The sequence below is a fragment of the Octopus sinensis genome, linkage group LG19 (assembly GCF_006345805.1).
Source record: "Octopus sinensis linkage group LG19, ASM634580v1, whole genome shotgun sequence".
Classification (NCBI taxonomy): domain Eukaryota; kingdom Metazoa; phylum Mollusca; class Cephalopoda; order Octopoda; family Octopodidae; genus Octopus; species Octopus sinensis.
In genome coordinates, this window is record NC_043015.1 from 18177124 (window position 1) to 18193323 (window position 16200).

Genomic DNA, 16200 nt, shown 5'->3' on the forward strand with positions numbered 1-16200 from the left:
TATCAAGCATGTTGTTTTTCTGAAAGGAGTTGGGTCTTGTCTGTTTTCTTACTAAAGCTTAGACTTTGGTAAATTTAAAGCCTTTTAATTCCGGGTTTTGCTTCCATACCTGCAATTTCTTTTCTAATTCTACAAAAGATTCAGGTATTAGAATGAGGTGATCAGCATATAGCAGCCTCCAAGAACAACTGGTCTTAAACTCTATTATGGCCTGGAAAAAAAATTCATTGCTATATTTAAGGCACCAGGCAGTATATTTTGAGGAATGATATAGTCAATTATGTCAACCAGGCACTTATTTGACTGAAGAAAGATGGAAAGCAAAAGTTGAGTACAGTGGGATTTGAACTCAAAATATAAAAGCTATAATAAAATCTGTAGAGCATTTAGTCCTATACTCTATTGATTTTGTAATGACAGCAGCAATGGATAAAGTTAGATGCAGATATGATAGACAATTAACACGAGTTACATCAGTGTTTTAAAGGTTGGAGTATATGGAAAGATGTTTCATAGACATAGATCATCAAGATGAAGAAAGGCAGTTGAGGAGTTTGACAACTACATGATTTCAGGAATTCATTTTCTACTAAAGCCTTGATCACTCTGTCACAAACATTTAGGATAAACACAGCAACACTCAACATACGCATACCCTCATTTCCAGAAGTTAAATTGTAACTAGATTTATTATTTGTCAAGTTCTTAATGTTGTATGCTTTAGGATTTGATCTGAGAACATCGTATTTATCTTTGTGGAAGTTGGAATTTACTTTTACAGACAAACGAAAATCCTTGTTGCTAAGGAACACTTTATCTAAATAGTGTCCAAGTAGACCACTGATTGGAGCTAATTTATGTCTACCTCACCAAAGTTAGCTAGAACAACCAAAAATATGTAACCAGTTATGAAGGCATCAAACTCAGGGCAATGTCTGCAATGGATTTTTGTATTCTTTGTGGGATCCATGCCGGGAGAACTACCTAACTTTTCATCTATGGTGACAGCAGTGGTACTTGTTTTCATTTCTTCTAACATACCAGGTGAAGAGTGTCTGGAATCATGTTGCAGACTTCCTTCCAACTCATCAATGACTTGAGGGTGTAGATTTCTTGTTGATGTCAATTATCATCAAAACCTATTGACAGGAAACTCCATTACTTCAGACACTTTTGAACTGCTGTTATCACAATCACTATCATCCAACGAATATTCCCTGTTGCCACCATCAGATGGACTCATGTTTCACAGGAGATGCTTCTTGTGGTATAGAAGTCCAGCACCTCTTCTATTTCTGTTCACCTCTATCTTCAGTAAATTGTGATCATCAAGATCCAAGATCAAATTTATATCATGATTTTTCATACGCTTCTTTTGTGGCACCAACCAAGAGTGACAAACATTTTACAGGCAGTTTTACAAAGTTGCAGTATTATTTCTGAAGAATTTTTCTTCTGCCATCAAAATTAACGTAAATTTTGATATTAACACCTGCACGATTTTCACTAAGAAAAATCAAATTATGGAAGACTACCAAGTCACGTGGAGATGAAATGGTTGTACTTTGACCGGGTGCTCAAAGACTGGGATAGTATAGCCCTTTTCCTTTAAGTTAAGACGATAACATATATATATATATATGTTCTACAAACACGAAGCTCACACCAGGAAGATAAGATTAAAACAATTGATGCCGTTATAATGGCCAAAATACCAGAAAGGAACAATAACCAAAACAAAGAAAAACTACAACAATTATGGAAAGAGGATACCAAATGAGAGGAGGAAAGATCCGGAATTATGTGGACCAAACAACAGGAGTGGTCTTTAAACTACGGGGAAAAATCAATTATGAAGACAAAAAAACTACCAAAACAGATGAAAAGATACAACAAACCAATATCACGAACATATTGGACTCCCAGACATCCAAATAAGCCCTACCAAACACAAACCAAAATCCCGCTCCTTACACTGCCGAACCCCCCAATAAACAGATACACAAAATATGAAAGACAACCATCAACCCAAAACCACACAAAAACAAACACACAAACAGCAAGACAAGTATGATACATACAACCAACAACCTATAACACTTGGAGAGAGCAAATAGAATATGAACAACCACCAACACATAACACTGGACATCCTAAATGGACACACACATGGAACAATAAACAAGTGGATAGAAATCAACACATAACCTACAACAAACATCGAGGAAATCAAAACCACACAAACACCAACCCCATGCGACCCCACAAATTTACAAGATGGATAAAAACAACCCCCACTATCAATACAATACAAACACAAAACATGAACCATCCACCTACCCACAAAGAAACCTGAACCCCAGTAATAGATATTGGCTCAACAAACACAGGAGATGGGAAGAAGACAACTACCAAAGACAAAACAACACATACAGACCACACAGACCACCCCTACTACTACAAGAAAACCTAAGAACTGAAAATGGAATTTGGAGACACAACAGCACAAACTCTTTTTTAGGGAAAGGATACTTCAACCATACTCCAGACCTAATACACCAAAAATTCCGAATGAACACACAAAACACATAGACCCCAAAATAATAAACCTATCTAAAAGAGAACTTAACGAAAATGAAATGAACTTACTACTAAAAGGCCTCAAATTTACACCTACACCCACTCCAAACCTCATAGAACTAAAAACTGATATAGACAACTTCAGCCGCCACCTCTGCCTTATGGAATTCTTTGAAAATAAAGAAACAGAAGATAACTCAATCATAAGAAAAAAATCCCATTTCACCCCTTACAAGGGAAGTGACAAACACCTTGACGCATACATAGAGACAATATCCAAATTCCCTCTCAACACACAAATGCAAACAGAATCTCCACAGAGGAGAAAAACAAGCCTTACAAAAACTAAAAAATGACAAGTCGATTATTATAAAAGAAGCTGACAAAGGTGGAACAATAGTTATTATGGATACAGATTACTACAAAGAAAAGATACTGGAGTTGCTGAACAACCAGACATACTATAAAGAGGAACCAACACCACCGGAGAAAGCAACAATAAAAAAATTAGAACATTAGTCAATGAATACCAGGACTCCTTTACAGATAAGGAGAAAGACTATCTATGCAACTCAAGAACCAAAGATAGCAACTTTTATGGATTACCTAAAATTCATAAAAGCTCTGAAATACAGAGAGCCATAAAGGAACAGAGGAACCACTATATAAGAATACAAAGGTCTGCAGACCTCACAATGAGACCAATAGTGGCAGGACCCTAGGCACCAGCACAACAACTAAGCCACTTCATAGATGTACTCCTCAAACATTTATGCCCACAGATACCAAGCTACATAAGGGATGACATAGACTTCCTCACACACATTCCAAATACAGTTCCGAAAAACACCATACTTGCAAGCTTCGATGTCACAAACCTATACATGAACATACCACACACCCTAGGTCTGGAAGCAATAAAACAATCGGTAGAAAAATACAGTGAACTCATAGACGAACGTTTCAAGATAGACTTTATCACCCAAGCCACCCAATTAATACTCGAAGAAAATACATTCTCATTCAACAAGACATACCGACAGATAAAGAGCACGGCTATGGGTACAAAATTCGCACCTTCATATGCCAACCTGGTGATGGGTTTCCTGGAGAACAAACTATACGATGAAATAGGGAAAGTCTTCGAACACGACTTCAGAGAAGACATCAAGAAAAAGTGGAAACGCTACCTCGATGACTGCTTCACCTTTTGGAACAGATCAGAAGACCAACGAACATTCCACGACATCCTCGACATGCTGCACCCATCTATCAACTTCACAATAGATACCATCCACAACGAACTTCCCTTCCTAGACATCAACATCAAAATACACAACTCCATCATCACAACAGACATCCACTACAAAAAAACCGACACACACCAATATTTAAATTTCCACTCCTGCCACCCATCCCATATAGTATGGCAAGATGCACATACAGCATAGTAACTGACTCACAAACACGACTAATAAGACTAGATGAACTTAAAAACTTCCTACTAGAGCAAAATAACCCCCTTAAACTAATAGAAAATGAAACTAGACACCGCACAACTCAGGACACCCAAAACAAAAAACAAAGAAAACATTATCCCTTTCATAAACACGCACAACCCTGGAGTTACCAACATGTTCCAAATCATACATTCAAACCTGCCAACAGTCTTACAAAGCCCCAAAATGGAAAACATACTAAACAAATATTGCATAAAAAACAGTAGACAACAAACAAGACAAAAACCGAAAGAAACATCTAACAAGAGAGAAATTCTCATCAAAAACTAAAACTGAATTCTTTGTAAAAGAGTGCAGAGATGGTAGATGTGGGATCTGCAGCAACCCCACCTACAAATACATAGAGGGAGACAAAGAAATGAAATTTAAAAGTGGGCACATATTCAAAATAAATGTAGATATGAACTGCAAGAGGCAGAACGTAATATACTGCATAACCTGCCCCACGTGCAAGGAGGATTACATAGGTGAAACTGGAAATTCTTTGTGCCAACGAGCCAGAATTCACCGACAACATGTCCGACAGGAAGAACTGCGCAAGATACCACTGAGTAAACACCTAGATACATGTGGAGAAGGAAAATTTAAGATCTTTCCCTTCTACAAATGTCCAAAGAACGATACCTCCTTCAGGAGGAATATGGAAAAATATTTCATAACTAAGTTCTCCCCCAAATTGAATGGCTGAAAATATCTCTATAAGCTGTACCAGATGAAGGACCAAATTTGTTAAGTAAACTGTATTAAACACACACACACAGTTCTACACATATGTTTTGATTTTTGAAAATACAATATTGAACAAAGGATATTCTAATATTTGAATGAAACCATTTCACTTTAATTTGTGGAACCAGTTGCTCCTGTATGATAAAACTTAATATTTATTTAGCTGTCAATCAGTGAGATATTAGACTAAATCAATTGAAGATCAGACAACAGACTCAGTAGTCGTCAGTTTGTATTCTGTCATCTGTAACTTCAACACAAGAAAGTCTCTTTTTCAAGTATGGACCTTATGAAATTTTGCTCATCATACATTGAAGGACAAATCTTTCAATTTGCAATTTAACATAGTATAGCATTTAGTATATATATATATATATATATATATAGTGGTATACATATCAACACAATTATTTCTTCTTCTTCTCCTTTCTTCCCTTCTCCAACCTCACAGACACCCACACACATACACACCTACACAAAACAATAATAAAAAGAATTCTTCTTCTCTAAAACCCCAAAACCATTTGACCATCCCTCATTAAACACACACACATAAACACTCTCTCACAATGATAAAAAGGAAATATAATTTATGGTCTACCTTCTTATGTCCCTGCCTGCCACTACACACTCAATAACACTATGAAATGGTCAAAAAATCTTTTTTCCCCAAGATCTTGGACCCCACTTGGAGTAAACATCCTGTCCAGCAGAACAAAAATTTTTTTCTTTAACACTCTTTCCAAATACAAAAACACACACACATACTCTCTCTCTCTCACTTTCTCCTCATCCATCACCCTCTTGTACTGTCTTATATTCCTCCCCACCACTACAAACTCAATAACACTATAAAATGGTCAAAACTTTTTACACAGGAACTTAGTTCGATTTGAAAACCCCACTAGAATGGGAGAAAGTGCTAATATATGATGTATAAAAATATGTAATATACAAATAAATATCTGTAAATATAAAACCATCCGAATTTTTGAGTACCTCATTTCTTCTAATATATATATATATATATATATATATATATACATACATATATATAGCAATAAGAAAATGGAGGGGATCAAGCAGTGGTATTCAACTTTTAGACATTATGTCTATTTATTTATTTTTTAAAAAAACAATTATAACAATATACATACATGTATAACATATGATGCTTTACATATATAATATACAAAATATAAAAATGCCAGTAATTATTAAAATATATAACATAGAATATAGAAAGTAGAATAGTTTCTTACAGCTGTTTCAGCCAAGAGGTCATAACACCCTACTTTACTTCCATCCCTTCAATGAACTGAAGTATTTGGTAGATAAGATTAAGGTACTTGGGTGTGCCTCTGAGCTTTGTCAGCAAGTTTAGAAAGTTTCATAAGGCTAAGTTATAAATACATACATATACATAAATAGACATAAATACATATCTATACATTTATATGTATATGTATATGCATAGGAAGGAATCAATTATTATTATTAGGTGTATTATATTATTCTTATTAGATAAAATATAAACAGAAGAAAGAGAAAATTATCAAAAGAGAAATAATAGTGGAATTTAAATAATCAATCTATCTTAGGATTATTGTAATGAAAAGGTATATGAGGAATACATATATATATATATATATATATATATATATATATATAAAACAGTACTGGGAGAATAAAAAAAGGAACGAAGCGAACGAATGCCTTCGAAACACACTGGAGCCGAACTAGTGACAGCTGATGATAGGGGATTTTTCCTTGTGTAGTATGTCCTGTACTCTGCTTTTTCTGTTGCAAAAAAATGGTTTTTCCGTTTTCGTTTCTCGTTGTGGTGTCCTGTACTCACGTGTATATATATTTATATATGCATGTATATATACATGTAGATGTAGGTACGTACATATATGTTTGTATGTATGCATATATTTTATTTATTACACTATATATATATATACACATACACACATATATATTTTCGTACAAACATACCTATAGGTACATACATATTTCATGCATTGAGAAGGGAGGATTACTATTATAGTAGTTTGTATTTTCCCTTTTTATATAATTATAATAATTATACACACATATACACATACGATATGTTTTCTATTAAGGGTTTGGGATAAAGGTCCACAATAAGTGATATTAGTTGGTACTAAAAGTAATAAATTTCCGGATGTTAATCAAGATACTTTATTATTTTCTGTTACTAAAAATAAAAAGGAAAAATACGAACTACTACAGTAATCCTCCCTTCTCAACGCATGAAATATGTATGTACCTATGGGTATATTTGTACATAAATATATATATATATATATATATATATATATATATTCCTCATTTATATACCTTTCCATCGCAGCTCATTTATTAATGTGCAAGTGGCTGAGCACTCCACAGACACATGTACCCTTAACATAGTTCTCGGGGAGATTCAGTGTGACACAGAGTGTGGCAAAGCTGGCCCTTTGAAATACAGGTACAACAGAAACAGGAAGAAAGTTGTAGGAAAGAGTACAGCACTGTTGGAGCCTCGTGGAACTTTAGATGCTTTCGCTGAACAAACACAATGCCCAGTCTGGGAATTGAAACTGCGATCCTACGACTGCAAGTCCACTGCCCTAACCACTGGGCCATTGCACCTCCACAAATAGACATAATATGTCTAAAAGTTTTCTTATTGCCATATAAATTAAGGGTAAAACAACTTCTTACCTTCACCCATTCAGTAGTGTAATTGCCATGCAATGTAAAAACACTTGTGTATTAATAATTGGGTATCCTACCAGCAGTATATTGGATAGAAATAATCCCTTAGTTGGTTGGATTCACAACCTCTCTCTTGGAATTATATATATATATAAATTTTTTTCCGTAATGAGATAACAAACCAAGGCTGTGTAGATTTTATAACATTTATAAGGGGAGAGGGGATTTTAGAAATATTTATGTTCTAAAATCTACAACCTTGGTTTGTTATCTCATTACGGAAAACAAATTTTTTATATACACACTGATATATGACTTAAGTTGGACTCCATATTCGCATAATCATCGAGCCTGGAACTTAACTATGGTTTTTCCGTAGCACTTATTCAGCATTACCGGACACCTTTGGATCTCACTGACATCATTACCTCTCATAACCCATATATATATATATATATTGATATTAACACCTGCACAATTTTCACTAGGCGAAAAAAATTACGGAAAACTACCATATATATATATATATATATATATATATATATATATATATATATTGTGCAGGTGTTAATATCAAAATTTACCAAAATTAACACTGGAACATTTGTTGTGGTAGTCAAAGAATAATGTTGAAACTTTGACCTACAGTAACTAGTGATTATTGACCCTTCCGTGATGTATTCGTTATAAGTTCCTCCATGCTCTATATTCTCAATTAAAACATTATTTCGACAGAGTAAAGTATGTTGTATACAGTAAAGTTGTGATGCAGCAATGAGTATAGTTTGAATAACTGAGATGAGCCACCACTGTAACTGATATGTAACTGATCTAGTATCCTAATCAAGGTCATCAAAGTTACTTTTCCGTCGTTGTATCCTCCTTACAAGGACATAAGCGTGAAATACTCAGGGTACAAGCGAAACAAACAGGATAATATTCGTGAATTTATCTCCGTATATTGAATAATGGGCTCGGTTTGAAATTCCGAGAGCGTTACCAAATAGGAAATTCGAAGGACGGAGAGAACAACAGCCGCAACGTTGTGACTATAAGATGATAACATTAGCCTGAAAACATCAGTATATTAAAAACATTGGGTTGAATAAGAAATAAAATATGGAAACTAAATTTTTATCTTGAAAAAGAGATTATCCAAATCTTAATTGTTGGGAAATGTACTCACGAGAAAACACTTAAAATTGACAAATTCTATTCTTTAATGCCGAGAAAAAAAAGAGCATGATACAAGGGAGGTAATTGAATACCGGTGAAAATATTTTCCTATCGCGTTGGAAAATAAATCCGTCTTTGTTTTTGTCTTTTTTTTATATATCTTTCCGTTCCTTTTTAAGTGCCATGTCCAGAATGCAGGACATAGGCGATCCCTATCCCGCCACAATTCTCTCTTTTTTCTTTTCTGTAACAGTTCCACTTTCTTGTGTTTAATGCCTCTTTCTTCTAACCAGTTCATCAAGCTTGACATCCTTATGCGTTTTTTCCCTTCAATCTTTCCGGTCCCGGCCATTCCTAAATTCTCTAGACCTTCTTTCCTGATCACATGACCAAGAAATCTGTTGTTCGACCAATATCTCACGAAGCAGCCTGGATCATCATTATTCATTAGATACTTTGTCCATGCTATCCTTAATATTCTCCTTAAGAACCACAGTTCACACCTCTCTAATTACCTTCTCATTTCTGATTTTATATAGACCATACCTCACTTCCATTCATTAACACAGGGTAGAAATAGCAGTTCAAAATACAGATCCTGGTCTTGATACTCAGAGAGCAGGTTCTCAAGATATCATAACTGGTGGCCATTGTTGACCAAGATACTGGTGGGGTATCTTGTCATCATCATCATCGTCATTGTTTAACGTCCACTTTCCAATGCTAGCATGGGTTGGACGATTTGACTGAGGACTGGCAAACCAGATGGCTACACCAGGCTCCAATCTGATCTGGCAGAGTTTCTACAGCTGGATACCCTTCCTAATGCCAACCACTCCAAGAGTGTAGTGAGTGCTTTTACGTGCCACCAGCACGAGGGCCAGTCAGGTGGTACTGGCAACAAAGGCGGCAAGCTGGCAGAAACGTTAGCACGCCGGGCAAAATGCGTAGCCGTATTTCATCTGTCGTTACGTTGTGAGTTCAAATTCCGCCGAGGTCGACTTTGCCTTTCATCCTTACGGGGTCGATAAATTAAGTACCAGTTACACACTGGGCTCGATGTAATCGACTTAATACCTATGTTTGTCCTTGTTTGTCCCCTCTGTGTTTAGCCCCTTGTGGGTAATAAAGAAATAGGTACTGGCAACAGGAGATAGCCCAGCGGCACTGGCAATGACCTCGCTTGAATGTTTTTCACATGCCACTGGTACAAGTGCCAGTAAGGTGACACTGGTAATGATCACGTTTGAATGGTGCTTTTTACGTTCCACTGCCAGTCAGCTGCTCTGGCAGCGATCATGCTCAGATGGTGCTCTTAGTGCACCACTGGCACGAATGCCAGTCACCAAATTTGCGAATTTGGTTTGATTTCGATTTCACTTGCCTCAACAGGTCTTCACAAGCAGACCAATGAAGAAAAGGTTTGCATAATTGGGCTGGTTACACCCCTGACATAGGCCACAGGTTATGGTCTCATTTGGCTTGCCGGGTCTTCTCAAGCACTGCATATTTCCAAAGGTCTCGGTTACTAGCCATTGCCTCGGTGAGGTCTAATGTTCGAAGGTCATGCTTCACCACTTCATCCCAGGTCTTCCTGGGATGAAGTGGTGAAGCACTAGGGTGTGGCACTTTTTCACACAGCTATCCTCATCCATTCTCACCACATGACCATACCAGCACAGTCGTCTCTCTTGCACATGATATCTGATGCTTCTTAGGTCCAACTTTTCTCTCAAGGTACTTACACTCTCGAGTAGGCACACTGACATTACACATCCATCGGAGCATACTGACTTCATTCTTTGCAAGCTTACGCATGTCCTCAGCAGTCATGGCTCATGTTTCACTGCCATGTAGCATGGTTGTTCGTACACATGCATCATACAGTCTACCTTTTACTCTGAGCGAGAGCCCCTTTGTCACTAGCAGAGGTAAGAGCTCTCTGAACTTTGCCCAGGCTATTCTTATTCTAGCAGCTACACTTTCAGCACACCCTCCCCTGCTACTGACTTGGTCACCTAGATAATGGAAGCTATCAACTACTTCTAGTTTTTCTCCCTGGAAGGTGGCGGAAGTTGTTCTCTGCATATTTTCAGTGTTTATCGCTCCTGAGCATTTGCCACATACAAAAACTATCTTCCCAGTTAGCCTTCCTTTGATATTGCTGCACCTCTTATGTGTCCATAGCTAATACTGGGTACATCTTATAGAGTTTCTACCTATGCCTTTTCTACAGATTGAGCAGGACCATCTACCTGAAGGAATTTGTGGTTTGTCTGCCTTCCTACTTATTAAGACTTTGGTTTTAGCTAGGTTATATGCATATGGACGTGTATATATATGTACAGACAAGTTTGTATATTTTTTTATATTTTATATATATATATATGTTGATATATGTGGTCGTGTATATATATATATATATATATATATATATAATATATATATATATATATATATATATGGAAGTATGTGTATGCATATATGTGTGGTTCTATATGTGGGTATGCATGTGTATGTGTATATATGTGTGCGTACATATATATGTTCGTATGTGTGTGTGTGTGTATGTGTGTGTACATGTATGTATGTATGTGTGTGCTTGTATATGCATGTGTATGGCTGTGTGTGTGTGTATATATGTGTGTGTGGTGTTTTGTTTTGTTGCCCTTAGTGTGTTTGTGTCCAATTTCTTGGCACGTTTAATTCCATGGTCTATAAGTGCGGGTGGGTATTGACATTCAATGAATGCTATTTTGAGATCTTGTAGGTGAAGTTCCTGAGCGGTTGTGTCAGATACACTTGTATAGATTCTTTTTGCTAGATTGAATGGGATATTTATTCTGGTGTGTTTAGGATGGCATGAACTGAAAAGGAGATACTGTTTTGAGTCTGTTGGTTTGTAGTAGATGTCAGTTGCAATTTGGTTGTTGGATTTTTTTGACTAGCTGTTTTACTGGTCAAGGAATAATATTGAATATTATTCCTTGACCAGTAAAACAGCTAGTCAAATAGCTACAGTCTCTTGAAAATAGCAGTAATGTGATTAATGTGGCAAATACCTAATCATGTAGCAAGAATTGATACCTACCTCATTGTGTTCAACCATTGATAAATTTATCGTCTGTGAATATGAAATTCCTCTTCATTTCTCTGGAAATTTACATCTACACCATTGGAAATTGTGCACCTATACAAAGGATTAATTCACCCTCTCTGTAATGCTAATAAGCAGGAATTGATACCCACCTCGTTGTGATTAGCCATGGATAAATTTGTCGTTTGTGAGTATGTAATCCCTCCTCATATCTCTGGAAATTCATATGTACACTATGGATTAAGTCACCTTCTCTGTTTATGTTACTTAATTATCTACATTACTTCATGAGTATAGCCTCAACCACTAAGATGTCTAGAGAACTCACATGTATTTTAGCTGATGAGTACGGGACACGTTTATATGCTGCAATTTTGCAACTTTTAATAAAGCCTGTCTTTGTATGAAACGATTGTACTAAAAACTTATCCATTCTTGTTGCTTCTTTCTCGCGTATATATATGTATATATATAAATATATATATATATGTATATATATAAATATATACATATATATATAATATATATATATATATATAATATATATAAATATATAAATATATATATATATATATATATCATCATCATCATCATATATATATAAAATGGCGGTGCCCCAGCATGGCCACAGCTCATTAGCTGAAACTGGAAAAATCAAAAAAATAAAAATCATATATATATATATATATATTGTGGTGTGAACGATGAAAGAGAACAACAGAAAAAAGGAGAATGGAAATATAATTAGGCCTTACCTCGGCGAAGATTAGTCTACCGAAAACTCAGCGAAGTTCAGATCTCTCTCAGCTAGCTCGATACGTCTTGTGCCTTCGTCGTCCCAGCTGCAACTCTCGTTTCGTCGATCCCACACGTGCGTCATCCCTCACCGCTTCCGCCTCCTGCCGCACATGCACCCTGCCAGCCCTACTTCCGCCCTCCCCTCATCTGTCGTCCTCTCCACCGACACCACATGCCCCCCTGATCTACAGATCACTGAACCTTCTTTCTCACTCGCTCCCCACTCCCGAACTCGCACCCTAACTGATTTCATAATCAGCCAACCAGGGAGGAGGGTGCCGTTCCCTCTGTGGTCACAGTGCGACCCTAGGACTTGTTCCTGGTATGTTGCTACTGGCCTCATCATCCTGTCTACTGGTGTTGTTTTCATCTTGCCCACTGCTGCTGGTCCCATCCTCTGAGGCATGGACAATCCTCCGTGTATCCAAAATGTGGTGTGGCATACCATCGACCGAAATGTTATTCTTTGAATTTACAGAGGTTATTGTCCCCTTTCCCCATTGTGATGTACACCGTGCATTTGGGGGTTTTACCCAGACTTCCTCCCCGACCTGCACGAAAGCGTGCTCTTCCTCTGCCCCAAGTCGCATTGATGTAGTACACGGATGCCTCCACTCGTACCTGAATATTGCCCTGTGTGGCACCGACTCCTCAGCCTGTCCTGATCTGGGCGACATATTGTACCAAAATATGGCCTCGATTGGTGAAATGTGACCCCTATCTGCCATGGCCTTGATGGTACGATGATGCCTTTCCACCACCCCATTTCCACTTGGCCGGTATGCCGCCCTGAAGAAGCGGTTGACCTTCCACTCATCAAGCATTTCTTTCAGCACCTCCGAGCGAAATGCAGTGCCATTGTCCAGAAGCAGTTAATCCACGGGGCTTCGTTCCAGGAATATCTCATTCAACACTTTCACAATTTCTTCTGCGGTCCCCATCTTCATCTCCCTCCATATGGCCAACCGCCCCGGTCCGCAGTCAACGATTGAGAGGTATGTCCCCTGCCGGTAGTGTGTTATGTCCACCGCCAGTCGTTTCCAGTCATGGTCCACTGGAATACTTCCCGCTTCATGTACGACCGGAGCAGGGTCGATGGACTGGCACCTGTCACAACTGCTAACCACTCTCTGCACGCTCTGTCTTGTTACGTCGGAGTCAACTTTTCTGGCTAGGAACAATGTCCTGTCCACACCCATGTGATGCATGGTGTGCAGTCTCCGCAACTCCGAGTCGCTAAGATGGCATACTGCAGCTACAGCCTGCTTCGCATCCTCTGGCACCTGCAACCAGGCTTGCTTTACCCTGGTCAGGACGTCTGCCCTGTTCTTCTCGGAAGGCACAAAGATCACGCTCAGCTTCAGATTGAACACAGTGGTTAGTTCATGCAGTATTCCCAATCGACGCTTTACCAGCATCTCTGCAGCCCCTTTGGTCCGCACCCTCCGCTCATCGGTGATGACTGCTGTCGCCCAACCAAGTACAGTGGCCGAATCAGTCCTGATTTCTATGGTGTGCAACCCCCACTTCAAGGCTAGGTTCACCCCCTTCAACACGGCATCCAACTCCGCCACATTGATATGATTGAAGTCATCTGTCTTCCTGATCCAGGCTGCATCTTCCACCATGACACCTCCCACTTCTAAGACAACCCCTATTGCGATGCTACTGGCGTCACACCATACAATCCCGCTCTTTGATTTGGGAACATACCAGCTGCCCCTCACTGGGTCCTCTGCTCCTACTCTGACCAAGACTTCCTGCATCATGTTGATCGTCCTCTCCCCCACTCTATCATTCCACTTCACTCCTTCGGCTCGTCTCTTGATGAAGCTACATGCTGTTTGGAGCCAACCTGCAATCAGGTAATGTCCCACCAGCTTCCCACGCACAGAGAACAGTTCCCGTCTACTCATGCTGGTGCTCAGTTCAGGGACCTCATTCCCTCGCCGGAACACCAACGCGCCAGCCTTGTCTCTCCATAGCTTGAGGCCCAGTGCAGCACCTCCCTCCATTGCCTCTGGCGGCTTGGCAATCAGTCCAAAACTCTTCAGGTGGCCTATGACCTCCGTTACTGGTATCACGGTTTCATCCACCAGAATGTCATCGATGTACGAATTGGTGGCCCTTTTTACTCTATCCACCTTCCTCAGGATGGCCTTGAGAATTGTTGCCATAATCTTTGGTGCTGAATTCAGCCCGAATCCCAACCTGGTCAGACAGTACGTCCGGCCCTTATACCTGACGAGCTGGTACTTCCATAATTTCTCAGCCACATGCACCTGTAGGTATGCCGACTTCAAATCAACAATCATGGAGGCCCCTGTCATCTTCCTCCACTCTCGCAAGGTTACTCCGCAGACATCCGTGGCCTCGCCGCCTGTATGACATGACACGTGGTCGTTCAGCTCTCGGAAGTCAAGCACTGGCCTGACCTTACGCTTTGTGGGCTGTATCACCGCCATCAGTGGTAGGACTCCGCTCTCTCCTTTTTCCCAAGGGATCAATATGCCCTCTTTAATCCACCGCTCCACCTCCCCCTCAAACTCTCTTCTGGCATCTCCTTTTAGAGTATGCTGATAGCAGCCCACTTTATTCTTTAACATTGGAGGCTCTCCCTTCCAGTGCCACTCCACTGTCCACCTCTTGCCATCAAAGACAGCCCGAAAATCCTGGTCTTCAATGGTGTGCGCAGCATCCTTTTCCTCACGGTTGTCTCCGGTGCATGGTCTCGCCCTACACGGTTTCCCCGCTAACCCAAACGTTACACCAGCCTCGTTAACAGTGACACCTCCCAAGTGGGTGATTGCATCCATCCCCATCACCACGTCAATCTCGTCCACCAAGTGACCAACCACAATCGCTCGCAACGTCAGCTGTAGTCCCTGCACTACAATCTGCGCATCTGTAACCCCTTCGCAGTGTACTTCCAAATTGCTAAGTTATGTGGACATAAATAAACCAGTACCTCTTGTCAAGCAATTGTAGGGAACAAACACAAAGATGTTCACAAATACATACGTATATATCATCATCTTAATGGGAAAATGAATGTTAAAATGATGATGATGATGATGATATATGATGGGCTTCCATTCAATATCCATCCACCAGATCCTCTCAGAGGGTATTTGTCAGTCTAAGACTATAGTAGCTGATTTTTATGTTACATGTATTATACACGGGACAATACACTCTACACTGTATGCTACAGACTGTATTATACAGCACTATTCATTATATTATGTACACTACTATACACTATTATACGCTACTATATAAGATTCCTAAGCTTAGTCCATTTGGCTCTAAATAGGAACCATAAGTAGATATATGTTATCAATGCGATTAAAAACTTAAAGGTTTTATGTTATAAAAATATGAAAAAATGTACAGTATATATGATAAGTTTCTTGTTGAGAATTTTTATAATTTATTAATTTGTAAGGTAAAAGATGGTTCTAAAATATTGATATTGGTTTCAAATTTTGGTACTAGGCTATTATTTTCTGCGGAGCAGATAAGTTAATTACATTGCATTAGTGTCAAATTAATAACGCAGTCAATTAATTA

At 38.8% G+C, this 16200-nt stretch overlaps 2 protein-coding genes across 5 annotated transcripts in view; both read right to left on the minus strand.

The window, feature by feature from the left end:
• LOC115221990 (guanine nucleotide-binding protein subunit beta-like protein 1) overlaps positions 1 to 8820 on the minus strand; it is a 15810-nt gene extending 6990 nt beyond the window's left edge. Inside the window, exon 1 of one of the 4 annotated variants that reach the window (XM_029792096.2) lies at positions 8743 to 8820. Coding sequence is in view for 1 of the 4 variants with exons in the window: in XM_036511489.1 (XP_036367382.1) it covers positions 7563 to 7572 (10 nt within the window). In the remaining 3 variants the exon portion in view is untranslated. Of the gene's footprint in view, positions 1 to 4704; positions 4710 to 7562; positions 7588 to 8202; positions 8633 to 8742 lie in introns of those variants that run through there. The other 3 variants (XM_029792097.2, XM_036511489.1, XM_036511490.1) reach the window with 3 other exon arrangements.
• LOC115222345 lies at positions 8606 to 14804 on the minus strand. The gene is made up of 2 exons (XM_036511426.1): positions 13932 to 14804; positions 8606 to 8626 (listed from the first exon to the last, which is right to left on the minus strand). The coding sequence occupies exons 1-2, from the start codon at positions 14802 to 14804 to the stop codon at positions 8606 to 8608; spliced, it is 894 nt and encodes a 297-aa protein (XP_036367319.1).
• Between the last annotated feature and the right edge of the window lie 1396 nt (positions 14805 to 16200).

What these genes read in the sequence shown, in the direction of transcription:
- LOC115222345 (XM_036511426.1), bottom strand. Translation starts at nt 14,804, where the DNA reads ATGGCAACAATTCTCAAGGCCATCCTGAGGAAGGTGGATAGAGTAAAA. An exon ending in GGGCAGACGTCCTGACCAGG is followed by an intron (nt 8,627 to 13,931) that starts GTAAAGCAAGCC and finishes TGATGTTTTCAG; the next exon opens with GCTAATGTTATCATCTTATA.